Below are 16,242 nucleotides of genomic sequence, written 5' to 3'. Positions count from 1 at the left end.
AAAATGATGAGCAGTCTTGAAGAAGAAAATGAAAATGCAAATAGAATGATTGATTACTAGCCACATTCTTAAAATGAAAAAGCATTTCTGAAAATGCTTTTTCATTTTAAATATGGTAACGATTCGCTTCCATAGTGTTTCTAGGGATGCACGATATAATCAGCCCCCTATCGGTATCGGCCTGTATCGGCCTTAAAACTGAATATCGGACATCGGCCACCCCACCGATATTTAACCCGATATTTGATCAGCTTCTCAGTTTCTAAAGTCTAAAAAAAAAAAAAAAAAATACTACTTCTTCTTCTTCCTCAAAAACGTCTTTTTTACAGACTTAAAAACTTCTAAAGACGATCGAAAAAATATTGATACATTAAAATATCACAATATCTTCATATGCTGATATATTGCCATTTAAAAACACCATATCAATCTCTTTTACTAATGAAATATTGCTATATGTCATCGTTATGCTACAAAATCCCCCGAAAATTCACGAAATTTTGCCATATTTTTATATGTTGATATATTGACGCGGTATTGATCTATTTTACTAACAAAATCTCACAAGAATTTCCAAAATATCACGAGAACGATGAAATTTCACGAGATTTTGAAAGTAAAATAGATCGATACCGCGTTTTTAAAAATCTATTAGATATCAGCATATGAAAATGTATTTGACTATATTATTTTTCAAAGTGTCAAAAATGGATAACAAAACTGCTATTTTCAATGACTACTTATTTTTGTCCAGCTTTAACATCGGTATCGATATCGGTTATCTGCTACATGAGTTTTAAAATATCGGCATATCGGATATCGGCCAAAATCCCAATATCGTGCATCCCTAGTTGTTTCGTTTTTATCTGTTACTAAAGGATTTTTTCTTTTTTTGTTTAAACTGAGTTATTTTACATTTGTTATCACTGTGTCATTTTAATCATTTGAAACGAAAAGGAAAAGAACAATATCAGCTGTAAGAAACCTTGGGGGTTCAAGGTGGCATGAACAGTTTTTCAAAGTGCTGTAGATTCTGATTACTGCCTCCACAAAGCCAGAAGTTATATCCATTTCATCATCCTAGCTGTTCAATAACATGAGCTACAATTCAGCCGAGTGTGACAGGTTTGTGAACTAATGTATGTAAATTAGTGCACTCATGCCTAATGTGTAGGCGTGCAAGGAGTAAAGAGTACGTTACGGTAACATAGCTGGAGGCGCTCAGGTGTGCTGCCGCTGCCCGACCAGCACAGGCAGCCCGTTGGTTGGGGATAAACAGGGAAGGTTTGACTTTAAACGGTACAGTTTGCTTTAGAGACCAAATCTCCTTCCTGGAGCCCAATCGATTGCACTTCCTCAGATATACAGACAGGTCTTCCTCCACTTTATGCTCCATCTTCTGAGAGCAGCGTTTGATGAAGCTTTTAAATCGACAAATTTGCTGTGATCACAACCCCACCCCCGCTTTCTTTCTTTTTGCTATTTTCTTTTTTCCTGCAGACCTTCCGGCACACGCTCGGCATCAGGACCAGTCAAACAGACGGAATGCGTGAAATGTGTTTTAATGGGAAAGTGTTATCTATTAATAGCCCATAATGATTGGAATTTTCTGAATGATTCATGCAATTAGAAACGTTTTAGCTGCAAATTATTCCTCACAGGCCTCGTGTACGCAGCACGCCTCGGAAAATATGTGTCAGTGTGTGTGTGTCGTTTCTTTTCTGCTCCAAGCACCACAGGGCTGTTTTGAACATCTTCCATGCTTGAACAGTTTGCATTAGGAAGTATTAGCTCAAATCAACAGACAACAGATAAGAGTTCTTTCTAAGCATTCGTTCTGACCGTTTGTGTTTATCTTTTGCTTTCACAGTGGGAGGAAGTGAGTGGATACGATGACTCCATGAGCCCGATCCGAACGTATCAGGTGTGCAACGTCAGACAGCCAAACCAGAACAACTGGCTGAGGACAGATTTCATCCCCCGCAGAGGAGTGCTTCGGGTCTATGTGGAGCTCAAGTTCTCCGTCCGTGACTGCGCGAGCATCCCCAACATCCCGGGCTCCTGCAAGGAGACTTTCAATCTGTTTTACTACGAGTCGGATGGGGACGTAGCTACAGACACCAGCCCTCTGTGGAGGGAGAACCCTTACGTGAAGGTGGATACTATTGCTCCGGATGAGAGCTTCTCTCTGCTGGAAGCCGGCAGGATCAACACCAAAGTGCGCAGCTTTGGCCCCCTCTCCAGGGCGGGATTCTACCTGGCTTTCCAGGATCTGGGAGCCTGCATGTCACTCATTTCAGTCAGGGTTTTCTTCAGGAAGTGCTCCACCACCATTGCCAATTTTGCTGTCTTCCCCGAGACTGCCACAGGTGCGGAAGCTACTTCCTTAGTGATTGCACCGGGGGCCTGTGTGGCCAACGCCATGGAGGTTTCTGTCCCTCTGAAGCTGTACTGCAACGGGGACGGCGAGTGGATGGTTCCGGTGGGCTCGTGCACCTGTGTTGCCGGATATGAGCCGTCTGCAGACAGCACACAGTGCCAGGGTAAGAGTTTAACAGAGGGTGGTTTTTGCTGACCTTTAGAAAACATCAAAGTCTCAAAATGAATCTAATTGTTTTGATCTGAATCAGATTTTCATAATTGATTACCATTATTATTTGGAATTAATTAATGGACATAAATAAAAAATGTATGGAGTATGTTCTATTCCAAGCAAAAAAAAAAAAAAAACTTCTTAAACAAGAACAGGTTTTAATAGTAACTTTTCTCATCTAAAATGGTATTTTTTATAAATTGTTTTTCAGATTTTATTTATTTACTCAGCCAATCGATCGCCTATTGGCTCAGTTGCTCAGGTAGAGCCTGTCAACAACTTAATAACACACAACTAACACACCTGAATCACATGGCAGAATTACCCTCTCAGGATTCATTTCTTCAGAGTTCTTTTAATCATTTAATTACATGATTAAATTGTGTTCGCTCTTTAAACTCAGGAACTGGAATGGCCCACCCTGACCTAAAGAATCCACACAGTCAAGAGCTGATGAAGTTAAAATTCTAGATAGAGCACATAGAGTACGATTTTTATGACCATCATCGGTTTAAATGCCTTTCGTTGGTATTTTGCAGAATTGGATTAAAGATGGCATGACTCGGGTCAAATGTTTTGGCTCTCCTTCCAACAGGGTTCCTGCGGGTCCTTAAAAAGTCTTAAAAGGCATTGAATTCTTCAAAATAAAACTAAGGCCTTAATTGGTATTAAAATGTCTTAAATCAGTCTTTCGTAGGTCTTAATTTTTAAAACATCATAAATAGGATTATTTTTATTACGATTTATTTTTGTAATCTAAATAAAACGTTAAAATTTACAATTTTTTCTTTTTTTTTTATAAAAAAAAATAAATAACAGCTCGCCATTATTGGTTCCGTCCCGATAGCGGAACCAATAAACGCGTTGTTGCGGTCGGGACATTTGGGAGATGCGCCATTAACTTTTCGTCTGGAAAATATGAGCAAGTGTAAATGTAAAGAAAATTGTCTCCAGCCAAGAGTTTTCTCCATGGCTAAAACCAGGGAACATACATGAGGCTCAGTGGATTTTGTGCAAGAAGTCATTCAAGCTCAGAACGATGGGAATTAAGGCAGTGGAGTCGCACATGCGAAGCGCGAAACACAAAGCGTCAAAATGGAGTTACAGAGAAACAGCCGGTATTTCTCAGTTTAGTTCCACCCTTATCTCTGCAACGCCTCCACTTATCACCAAATCAAACATACTAAGAAAACCATACAAAGAAAAATAGCTGCAAAAAAGACTTAGCACTGGTTATGTTGTGGCTTTAAAACTGATTTGTTTTGTTCCCTGCTAAAACAAAGTTTGTGAATTCAGTTAAATAATTGTTCAAATATATCTGTCATTTGTGTGTTTTTAGCTTTCTTCCTGTATGGGAAGCTTTTCAGAGTTTGAAACATTAGTGCAGCGGTTTATGTTAAAATAAACCTTTGGGTTAAGTTGTCGCAAGCAGGTTTTTCTTGTGTTTCTTGTGAATTTGGTCTTAAATTTTTATTTCAAGTGACATTAAAAAGTCTTGAATTTAACTTTCCTCATGCTCTAGGAACCCTGTCCAATCTCACTGAAATTGTTTGCTGTAATTGTGGCCTATTACCTCTGACGGAACAGGGTGAACTGGGCCAGAACTGACCTCTTTACTCAAAGGCATTTCTCTGGCTCTGAATGCAAACCTACCAAAGGACTGAGATCAGCGTTCAATATCGGCTGCTCAAAAGGAATGCCACATTCATCCGTTTCAATTTGCATGTTTTCTAAACAAAAACAAGGGCTTGTTGATCTACTGTATAAAGCCTCGAACTCAACGCTATTTCTGACATTTTGAATTGAAAGAGCTTCCTGGATGGGAAGCGAAACGTCTTCAAACTTGGAAACAAAGTTCGTTGAATTGTTTTTTTAACTTTTTGGAAAAAGGACAGACTGTTATCCTTAAGTCATTTTTATGGAAGTAAATCTGTCACTGGGATATGAATTAAAATGCCACTGAAATTTAAATGTTGTATGTTTGTACTTACTGTTTCAGTGTTAAAATATATTCAGAACACATTTTTGACCTAAAAAGAATTTCATTGTCGTTATTTCTACACAGTTGAAATTTCATTTGTTATTTTCTCTTCAAGCTAAAAATTCACATTACTATTTCTAAGTGATTACATTTTCAATATTCATTTTTCAGTTTAATTTTTCAGTGTTAAAAAAATCTGTATATAAAAAAATTCAAACTCAATATTTTTAGTCTCCTGAGATTCAACTGGCTCTATTTCACTGTCTTAAATTCGGCGTCTAAATTCAGTGTAAAAAGGGAAGGGTTACTTCAGGTCACAGACATTAGCAATGGATTGTGGCGTCCAACAACCAGCCAATCCCGTCACGTTTTCTTAGTCACGTGACGTGACGCTTGTGGCGCTCAAACGGAAGGAAAACCAGCATCATGGAGCTGGTCATGCAAGCTAACGCTAACTCAACGTTGAGTTTATTACTTTCATTTTTCTGTAGTTGTGTTAGCGTTAGCTTGCATGAACGGCTCCGTGATGCTGGTTTTCCTTCTGTATGAGCGCCATACGCGCCACGTCACGTGACTAAGAAAACGTAACGGGATTGGCTGGGTGTTGGACGCCACAATCCACTGCTAATGTCTGTGACCTGAAGTAACCCTTCCCTTTTTACACTGAATTTAGACACTGAATTTAAGACAGTGAAATAGAGCCAGTTGAATCTCAGGAGGCTGAAAATATTGAGTTTGAATTTTGAAAGGTTGAATTTTTTTATATGCAGATTTTTTTAACACTGAAAAATTAAACAGAAAAATAAGTATTGAAAATGTAATCACTTTGAAATAGAAATGTGAATTTTTAGCTTGAAGAGAAAATAACAAATGAAATTTCAACTGTGTATAAATAACGACAATGAATTTTTTTTAGGTGAAAAATGTGTTCTGAATATATTTTAACATTGAAACAGTAAGTACAAACATACAACATTTAAATTTCAGTGGCATTTTTAATTCAAATCGCAGCGACACAGATTTACTTCCATACATTTAGCCTCTAGTCTTCCAGTTGGAAGAAGGTCCTCATCCAAAAGAAATACAAAAACTTATAATTCCATGTATTTTATCGAGCCTCGCCCTGCAAACATAAACCCAACTCTCTTTTTCTTAATTAAGTTTTGCAAGCTTCCCCCTTTTACTTCCAAATCTAACAATGGTCATTAAGGCCAAATACGAACATCATCAGACGACAGGACATCTCTCCATAAATGAAGGTCTTTGTTACTAAGTGTAATTGCAAACTGCAAAATAGCATTCTAGCCCATTTTGGACTGGGTCTCATTTGGTTTTACATTACTATGTTGTCGTACCAGTTTCAGCCAGCAACCAAAAGGTCTTTTTCTCTTGTCCTGTGGGTGATATGTAAATTTTGCATTTTAGGACATCTAATTTTCTGGAAAAAGCTCTTTCAGGCATCTGGAAATTGAAGCCAAGGATGAACCAAACCTGTAGCGTTCCTCAGTTCTCTTCCTGGATTCTTTTGGTTTAACTGTGATGTCATACAAGGAAATAGTGTGTTGTCAATTGTGCCATTTTGCAGACCAAGTCTAGTATTGTATTTAAAGATTAATTTTTTGGGTGGGGGGGGACTTTTGTTCAGCTAAAGCTCCTTTGTATGCTCAGTGCAAGTCACCTCAGCCTGTGCCCTCCTCTCTGCATTTATTGTGTGGCTCCTGAAAGGGGGTAGAGGGGAGTATGAATTAATGAGGTGTTGCAGAGAAGAGCCGCATACAAATATTGTGCAAGCGTGACAGGAGGGTGGAATCGCACAAAACTGAGAGCCAATACGTTTTTTCGCGAGGCAAACGTAGATAATAGAATGGAAAGATGAATCCCAGAGAAGAGAGATAGGGCTGGGGGGTGTGAATTGCCGAAGCTTGGCCAGAAACAGCTGCTAAAAGGAGAAGAATGAAAATGGCAGCTGGTGAGAAGGAAGTCAGAGACGAACACGCAAAGCCTTCTCTCACCTGGGTGTGAGAAATGGTGTCGAACACGCGCCGGAGACCTCATCCGTTGCCATTTGGCGGCTCAAGGTTAAATGCTTGCCGCCGAAGTCTGATAAAAAGCTCTCCGGGGCCTCGGCCAGTGCTTGCGACGAGGAAGTGCAATTTCCTCCACAGCCTACCCGTTAGTTAATCTACAGGCGGCCACACTCATTAACACCATTCAGACCCAACGTGAGCCAACACTGCCACGCTGACATTAATCACTCAGACGTTTCATTTCTTACCTCCGTCTGGCCGCTCGGAGCCAAGCGCTGCATGAGATAGAGGGAGGAGGAGGAGAGGAAAGACAATGGAGGGGGAGATGTGGAGTATCAAAAACAGGAAAATCACTGTGCCCTCTAAGGAGGTTAATGGATTAAAACAAGACAGAGGGGGGTGACTCAGCATCCTCTCCAAGAAATGAGAGCAAAATAAACAAAAGGGAAATTATGGCACATTGTTTCCGAGAGAAGAGAAGTGGATATTGCTTACTCTGTACCTTTGTGGTTTTTCTTGTACCTGATCCAACTTTTTGGGTGCAGAATGGAGATGGCTGGACGTTCCAGACCAACAATGCATCACAGAGACATTAAACCACCTAGAAATCCTATATCTTCCCATAGTGAACTGTCGGAAAATTTGCATTTCCTGCCAGGTGTGGGCAGGACTAGTTTGGAATCTGGCCTCAAGTGGGGATCATATGCATGGCTCTCCTTTGTTCCTGCCTCTGTGCTTTGCAGGAACTGGTGGTGTTGTAGTGATGGGAGGCTCTGGCAGGATGTCACCGGCTGACCTTTTGGTCTCTGGGTGAGTGTGGGCGGCACAGAAGGAGCTGGGCTCTTGTGGGAATCCCTTCCTATTGGTCTCCCAGAGGTTATCTCACCAGACGGGTTGGCACTGTACCCTTCCTCCAAAGGTCCTTTTGAGTTCCAGCTACGGTGAAGGAGCTAATGGATCCCCAGCAAGTTGGGGCCCTTTGGGGGAGATTTATTCCTCAGTGCAGGGTGGTCTGCAAAGGAGTCCTTTTGCTACTCTTGGGCAGGAAGTGTTAGTTGGTTTCCACCCTTCTCACAATTATGACAACTTTTCACCTCTAAATAACACCCTCCCCCCTCCCCACATGCAGAGCTATTCCAATAATGAGTGAAGGTCATCCAAATAAAGCTTCCTACTTAGTCTACTTTGAGGCCAGATGCAGCCTTGATTTAATAAAGTCAATCACACAATCAGGATTCCATCTTGTTATATTCTTTTTGTAGGACAAAGCTGCCCTGGCACGTGTACCCAGCTTCCCCATATGGCATGCCCACAATGCCAAGAAGGGACAGGAAGAAAAAGCCTGCTAGTCCAAACAGCTGGCCCAAACAAAAAGCAGAATAAATAAAAGAAGGGTGAACATTTCATTTATTTGTATTTGAGATTCTTTGCACTTCTAATGTATATTTATCTCCTGAAAACAATTAACAGGTTAGCATAAAGTTAAAAAGTTTTCACGGTATGATCACTGTCGGGTTCATAAAATGTAGGTTTTTGCTTAAGAAGAACTGAAATACACAATTTATGGATACAATTTCTGCAGAAAGGAGAGACAGTTGAACCCCAGACTCAAACACACCGTCTTCCACTGGACCTCCTCCGCAGAGCAGTTTTATTAACAGAACATGACGCATGGTTACAAACAGAGTATTGTTCTGACAGAACAATAGGGGGTTTTCAGTGACGTCACTGGCCAGCTTCCGGTCCGCCATCTTGGGTGGCATATTATCGTATATCATATATATCATGTCGCGAATGGATAAGTACGCCAGCACGCTAGAGCCACCAGATCATGGAACATATCTGAGGAAATGTTCCGTGATCGACCATATGGACCCCTATGCCCTCCACGGTGCCTTGTTTAGCACTAATCCAGATGATTGGTCAAATGTAGAGCACGGCGACATAGTTCATTACCTGGTGTTCAGTGAAAACCCTCTGCACACTCTTGAGGAAATGAGAGCGTACAAGGGTCTAGAGGCTCACAACCAGTTCACATCTGGTTGGGTACGAGATGTCGAAGTGATGTACATGAAGGAAATCGCCATCATACGTGGACGGGTGAGTTTTAATAAGATGGTAAAAATGTAAACAATCCGACGCAGGGCTCGCTATGCTAGGTGGCTAACGGCCGGCGGTGCGCGAACAGTTCCAAAGCTACAAGTCCTTGGAGTCTCATGTGCAGTTTACGAATGGATGAGTTCAGGAGCTGCAGCTCATAAAGCCAGCAAACAGTGCTAACCGTTAGTGCTAACAACCACTCAGGCATGTAATGTACTTTTAACTAGCTGCTATGTGTTTCAAAGGTTTGGTTAGTAACGTTAACTGCCAAACCTCCCTAAACCCTCCGGGTTTCTCACATATTTGAGCCTTTTCCCGCTGGTTGAAATCAAGTTAAGGTGAAATTAATCAAGTTAAAACACGGCTGAGAGAGGGAGTCCAGTACGCGGTAGTCATAGGCAGTAGTCTGAGTAGCGGCGGCGGAGACGGTCAACATTGCGGCCACGGAAAGTAATACGTCATGACGCCCAAGCCCTATTATTAATATATTCTTACATGTTTTAAATGCTTGACAGTTAATTACCTGTGACAAAGTGAGCACTGCAGACTCTGACGTATTCCAGCTTAACACCGTCCAAATCGGACCTGGATATCCGTGTCAGCCATAGGTGACGGCGTTGTTCAGATAGCTGTTTTGTTTTTTCACATTGATTCACGATTACGGCTGGTATGCGATAGAAAGAGCGTTGATCTCCACCTCCACGGGCCGTGCAACCAACAATTACACACGATTTCACCATTTTTCACTGTCAATATTGCCTAAGGCTGCCACCCAATATGGCGGACGCGCTGAGTAGTCACGTGAGCGTGACGTCACCTGAAAACCCCCTATTGATCAGTTCATGAAGACAGAATGCTCCATCAGAATGACAAGGCAGGATGGTCTCCTGACTGGATCATGAGACGGGAGTGGAGCATCCCCTTGCACAAATGTTTTATAAGCACACATTAATTTTATAATCATCATTGAATAAACCTAACAATCACCTTAATTAGAAGTACTAACAGGAGTGTCTACCTAGATTTCTAAACAAAAAGCATGCTTTAATTCAAAACAGGCATGAAGGTGGCACAGATGTTAGCACCGTTAGCTTGTAAGTCCTGAATACAGGTCCTGGCATGAGCTCTCCATGTGTTGTTATTTTTTTTATGTTCTCCTCTGTGGACCCCCCACCTCCCCCTACAGTCCTAAAACCCGATCAGTGCTTAGTCTGTCCGAGTGGCCCTTTGGTATGAGGGTCTGGTCCTTTATCCTGATGAAAGGACCTCCAGCCCAGAGTTAAACCTCATAAAATCCCAATGTCCATTTTGAAAGAGAACAGGCACCCTTGTGAGGAATAGCCTGCTAGAGACAATGACACAGAAGAATTGCTGAACATCATCTTCATAAGAATGATTGTTAGGGGAGGGTCTTTTAGGTTTCAACCTGGAATGATTCTTTGCTTTTTAGAAACAGACATTTCAAGTAGGACTGCAAATGATCCATTTATTATTTGATCAAAAGGGGTTAGAGGGGTATGAAGGAAGCCATATATTAAGAAAGGGAAACCAACTTTAAAGGGAAACGCCTTTTTTTTTTTTTTTTTTACATTGGCCCCTTTTACGTTATTACATCATGTTCTACTCACCCATCTTATTTTTGTGTCATTTAGAGCTTTTCTGAAGATATTCCAGTCCGGCGTGACGTCATACACACTCTGCTTTGTTTTTGAAAATATAAATATCAAAAATCTAACCGTGGATGTCTGGGGGACAGTGATTCGCCTACATGTTATGAATGCTGGCGTACCATAAAGAATAAATTATGAACAGTTTAGTTTTGGAAACTAATGATGTTTCAGTTGAACTGTTTAACTAGAACAGTCGAAGGCAATCCTAAACAAATGTGTTTTTAGTCTTAATTTAAAGGAACTCAGGCTTTCCGCACTTTTACAGTTTTCTGGAAGTTTGTTCCAGATAAGTGGAGCATAGGAACTAAATGCTGCTTCTCCATGTTTAGTTCTGGTTCTAGGTATGCAGAGCAGGCTGGAGCCAGAAGACCTGAGTGGTCTGGAGGGTTGATACACTGATAGCAAGTCTGTGATGTATTTAGGTGCTAAGCCATTCAGAGTTTATAGACTAACAGAAGTATTTTAAAGTCTATTCTCTGAGATACAGGGAGCCAGTGGAAGGACTTTAGAACTGGGGTGATGTGCTCTACTTTCTTAGTCTTAGTGAGGACACGGGCAGCAGCTTCTACTAACAAGGTTAGGTGTTTAAATTATGTTCCCTCCATTTCCCTCCACTTTTACTATTATCACATCCAAACACGTTTAAAGCACAGCAGATAAGTAATGCTAGTTAGACTGCAATACCCCATACCCATCCAAGTGTCTGAAAGGTCGGTCGTTAAAGGCGATTGTCGGACCTAGCATACGCCACTTACCTAGAAAACGACATTTTGTGTCTGTGTGACAATATTTTGCTTAAATCTATTAAAACTAAACAGCTTACAGCATTTCGAATGTATTGCAATAATATGGAAAATAAATACTTTTAAACTAAAGTCTGTTTCTACAACTAATCATGGATCCCTTATATGCATTGGGTTAACTTTAAAGAACAAATATAAACAAATGTTTGATGGTTTCAATACATGTATGTTCATGGGGATGTATAGGAGTAAAATGAATTAACCTACATCTAAAAATATTTGATTTCCCATTAGGTAACATGTAGTCTTAGTCAGGGGGGGATTTACCCCATAAAACTGTTTAGATGTATTGTTAATAGGGTTGAAACAATGAATCGGATTAATTGTGATTAATCGATTATTGAAATAATCAGCAACTAATGTAGTATTTATCAATAACTGGAGCATAGAGACTGTAAAATGTGCTTTTAGCTGTCAGAACAACCCACTTAGCAGGGGCGGCGCCAGGAATTTGGGGCCCAATGAAAGGCACTGATACTGGGGCCCCACCCAAAAAATATATGTAAGCCTTCAAACTGATACTGATGTACTGATTTGTTTAATTTATTATCGGCATGTAAAATGACACACACGACAGACGGGGAGACCTAATGCGATGCAGGATGGGTGTTTTAGTCGATATATTCATGCTTTGTTTCGCTGGTTTTTGCTTAAAAAGAGGGAAAATACAAAATATTTTCTCACTGCTTGATTTTCTTTTTATGTTTGAAAAATATTAGCGGGAAAAATCTTTTCTTCTTCTTTTGGGGCCCCCCTCAGACAAGGGCCCTTAGAATCTTCCTAACTTCCCCCCCCCCATGAGGCACCCTTGTCAGTTAGAGCTCTAATTAGATCAAAACTGTAAAAAAAAATACATATATGTATATTTTGCATTCAAGATAAAAAAATAAATGTTTTTGCTGGTCAGTATGCTCTATCCAGAACCCCTCAAGTGGAAATGTTTTAGTTTCACCAGGCTTAATTTAATTAAAAACCGATTATTAATCGATTAATGGAAAAAATAATCAACAGATTAATTGATTTATAAAATAATCGCTAGCTGCAGCCCTAATTGTTAATATAACTATTCCTTATTTGTGAGCTTAGTGCTTGGAAAAAATATTTCATTCCTTTTCAGGAAGCATGAAAATTGAGTAAAAAACACAGAGAGGAAAACAACAAGAAAAGGGACAAGAAGAGAGGGACAAAACGTAGAACAAATAATCTTTGTCAATTAAATTAAAATGTCTATATCTGTATAATGGGTTTCTTTTATGTGTTGTCTTCTCAATTCAGAGGGCCCCTGCCAGTCTTTGCCTAGGGCCCCAAATTTCTTAAATCCACCCCTGGTCTTAGTAAAACAGTAAAAGCAACCTACTTCCCCCACCTTTTCTGGAGTTTTATTGTGCAATACCACTTAAGGGATGTTAGTTGTGCTGGCTTTTCTAAACATGCCATTGTTTGGACTTTGGGTGGAGCTGGAACTCGAACTGAAAGCCCACTTAGCCTAACTACTTAATCACCCTCTGCTCTCCTCTCTCCCTCTTTCTCAGGCTGGCTTTTATGAGCCGTCATGCTGACAGGACAGATGTTTGCCAGAGACCCTACTTTTACACCACTGGTTAGGAATGTGGCAAGTAGTAAAAACCCGCGGCTCCCGAGGCAGATATATCCGGACCTTTTGCTGCTAATCCCCTTTATCAGAATCCTTCTTTAGCATGGGCTTACGCCGGTTTATCCTTAAGACTTGATATCAGCCAACTTGCAGCCCAACACTTAGGAATTTAAATTAATCTCTCGGACACATCGCCTCAGATTACCGTACTTTGTATACTCTTCTCATAACTCCGCCGAGCTAATTCGTGTCTGTTCTGATGTCCCTTCATTTGGATTGATTTATTGGCTTATTATGGAGCTCTTCTGCATGCATTCGGAGGTCTTGTTTGTATTCCTCGACGCGGTTTCGAGAGCCTAGAGGAGCAAGGCCGACACTGATTGATGGGTTTGGAGTGGATCCCTTTTCTCAGAAGCGTTCTCCATCCTTGTTTGTCTGACAACAGCAATCTTCTGTCAGCAGTCGGTCTTCATCTTTATCCTCCTTTTCCTCCTCTTCAACACGGAACTTTGCTGTCATCGCGACTCCATGTACCGGGAGATTAATGTCACCGAACACAGAGGACCGAAATGAAAAAGCACATGCAAATGCATAGATAAGTCCTTCTGCTTGAGTGTGTGCCGATATGAACGCACGTGTGAACGTTTCTATTATAAATGTTGGGTTTTGCAGGTTGTGTTCTGCCGCAGACGTGACAGCTGCTGGTCTTTTAGATAAGTGACTGAGCCTCGCCTTTTTCATTTTGTCTCCACATTTCCGCACTTCTTATTGTCTTCTCTGTTTTCTCTCCCGTTTCATGCAGCTTGCATTCCTGGGACCTTCAAATCCAAATTTGGTGAGGGAACGTGCGCTCCCTGTCCGTCCAACAGTCGCACCAGTTCACGAGGAGCCAACATTTGTCCCTGCCTGGGCGGCTTCTTCCGTGCTGACAGTGACCCGCCGGACTCTCCCTGCACCAGTAAGTCAGAAACAGGAACTAAATCCACATTTTCCAAGCTGAGGCGTCTCTGAAACGTTTCAGGGCAAGAAAAGGTCTCAGGTAGCACAAAATAATTGGGCCTGAACTTAAAAAGATAGTTCACAGTTTTCAAAGTGAGGTTCAGTTTAAAGGTTATCAGCAGTTAATTATCTCTAACCTGCAGTAGATAACTCTCTCAGTGTCTTTATTTAGTATAAATCCAGTGCAGTCGGCCGGGGTACTGAAAAGCTAGTGTTTGCAGTGTGCAGGTGTTTACACAGTGACTGTGAGACAAGCACTGAGATTGAAATGTCTAAACTGTCTCCAGCCTGAATAATGACCTGAGATATCAGTAAGCTACGGGTTTCGTGGTTAGAAGTATTTGCTTGTAGTCTAGAATAAAATTTACGAAAAATCTCCTTTTATACATCAAAGAAGGTGTCCATTTTTTTTTTTTTTTGGAGCCCAAAAAGCAATTGCTGATATTATAGGACTTTATAAACATTTTAGTTTTGATGGGAGGGTGGGGGTGGTCACTTCATTAATATATTTGCTGTCTATATAACTTTGCTTTTTACATCCGACAGTTATTTTGACTGGAAACGTTGAAGTGTAGGAGGATCTCTAATGGTGCACTGCGCTGGCACTGGTGGAGTTTTCTTTAGGATAGGGACTATAATTTCAAATTAGACAGAAAGCAGAATAAAGCATTAGCCTGACTGCATGCAGTTAGCCAAGCCTCGTTGCTAAACAATTATAGAAACCTGTCAATCAGTCGCACTTTATAACGGACGACTGTGAGGTCAGCACTGTGGCGGCTGGTGGTCTGCTAATAAAGTTGCTTTCAGCTTTGGGTGCAGGAGAGCTGCAACCTAGGATGGTCCTATGGTTTGCATTGTAGAGGAGCTACTGCGCATGGATAACTTTTAACCACAGTCTATGGGCAAAGATATTTGCGCCCCAGGGCGGAAATATGCTAGCCTCGTGAGACCATCCTGATCTCGCAAGCTTTCAAGGTTTCACTCGCAGATCAGTCTGGAGACTCTCCAGACTGATCAGCGTTGGCTTTGAGGCTGGTTGAGGTGTGATGCAAAAAAAAAATATTTATCACTCAAAATTACTTTAAAATCACTGACATTTGATGAAAACGACCCAGAAGTGTTGCTGGCACCATTTTTGTTGTTTTGTACACATTCTCGCGTGATTTGAAAAAGCCGGGTGATTTTCCGGCACATGGCGTGATTTTTGTCCACCAAGCGGTAATTTTGTAGCCTCGTGACACCATCCTGATCTCGCGAGCTTTCAAGATTTCACTCGCAGATCAGTCTGGAGACTCTCCGTTAAAGAAAATTTGGAGCCGTTCATCAAACGAACGTCCAATCAGCGTTGGCTTTGAGGCGGGTTGAGGTGTGACGCAACGAGAAGCGCGACAGTTCAGTCTAAAGAACATGGCGGCTTCAGCCCATGAAACTAGCGTTTGCGTGGCTATCGAGCAAGTTTTATCGGAATTACAGAGTATTTCTTCACTGAAAGAAGAGCAAAACACTGCTCTGGAGGCTTTTCTCAGAGGAAAAGATGTTTTTGCTCTTCTCCCGACTGGTTTCGGCAAGAGCAGCCTGGCTTGTGGTTGTGTTTTCGTTGTCGCTCTGTTAGTACGTCTATCACCAACATAGGCCAATCAGCTAACCAGTATTTTCGCCCCTTCCCAAAATTACTTCAACGGAAGGTTTCCAGATGGATATGCGGAGCAAATCCATCTGGCGGAGTCAGGTTAGAAATATGCCACCAAACCGACAACAAACAAAATAGCTTTACTTGTCATTAAAGATTAAATATTTATCTTGCACCTCTAAAAAATATATGTCAATATATTTCAAAATATTTTCATTTTATAATTTAATTTTCTTTGGTTTCTTCATGTCTAAATCAGGTCATTGGGTGAGTGGGGCAGCACCCTAGCGCCCTCTGTAGGCCAGCTGCCACTGCTTCACCGCCTCCAAACCTAATCTCCAGTGTGCATAATCCTCGGCCTGTCCAATTCAAAAGCGACAATATTTGAAGGCCCAAACTCTTGTACCCGTAACCTGCAACGTTATTGAACCGGTCATGTCTCTTTTTTCTAGCCTTTAGCTTTGCATTGCGGTCCAAAGAGTCTGGATTCATGCTAAAGGATAGAATCATGCAGAATTAAACTAACAGTTTTTTAAAATTTCTTGCAGGAAGCAATTTTTTTTTATAACCTTTAAAAAAGACTAGAAATAAAACTAGAAAATCCTCAACTATTGCTCTAGGGTAAATTATGAAGCGAAACATTAAAAGTATCATTTTCCAGCTTTGTTTAAGCTCCTTCTATACATGAAACAAAACATGATATACACATACCAATACTGATACTTGTATGGTATATTACAAAAGCAGAATAGGTGTGCATCGATTACAGGTTCCTGGCTGATCTTTAAAAAGCCAAACAGGCTCATTCCCTTTCTGGCCGATACCTTAAAAACATTAATCAATAC

At 41.0% G+C, this 16,242-nt stretch overlaps 1 protein-coding gene across 3 annotated transcripts in view; it reads left to right on the top strand.

The window, feature by feature from the left end:
- ephb3a (eph receptor B3a) overlaps nucleotides 1-16,242 on the top strand; it is a 104,744-nt gene that overhangs the window by 27,088 nt on the left and 61,414 nt on the right. For all 3 annotated transcript variants that reach the window (XM_038283528.1, XM_038283530.1, XM_038283529.1), the window contains exons 3-4: nucleotides 1,871-2,543; nucleotides 13,571-13,726. In XM_038283528.1, the coding sequence (XP_038139456.1) occupies nucleotides 1,871-2,543; nucleotides 13,571-13,726 (829 nt within the window). The remainder of the gene's footprint in view (nucleotides 1-1,870; nucleotides 2,544-13,570; nucleotides 13,727-16,242) is intronic.

This window comes from Cyprinodon tularosa, unplaced genomic scaffold (assembly GCF_016077235.1).
Source record: "Cyprinodon tularosa strain WSP-4 unplaced genomic scaffold, ASM1607723v1 ctg195, whole genome shotgun sequence".
Taxonomy (NCBI): domain Eukaryota; kingdom Metazoa; phylum Chordata; class Actinopteri; order Cyprinodontiformes; family Cyprinodontidae; genus Cyprinodon; species Cyprinodon tularosa.
The sequence above is the reverse complement of the archived record's forward strand: the minus strand, read 5'-3'. Positions and strand labels throughout refer to the sequence as shown.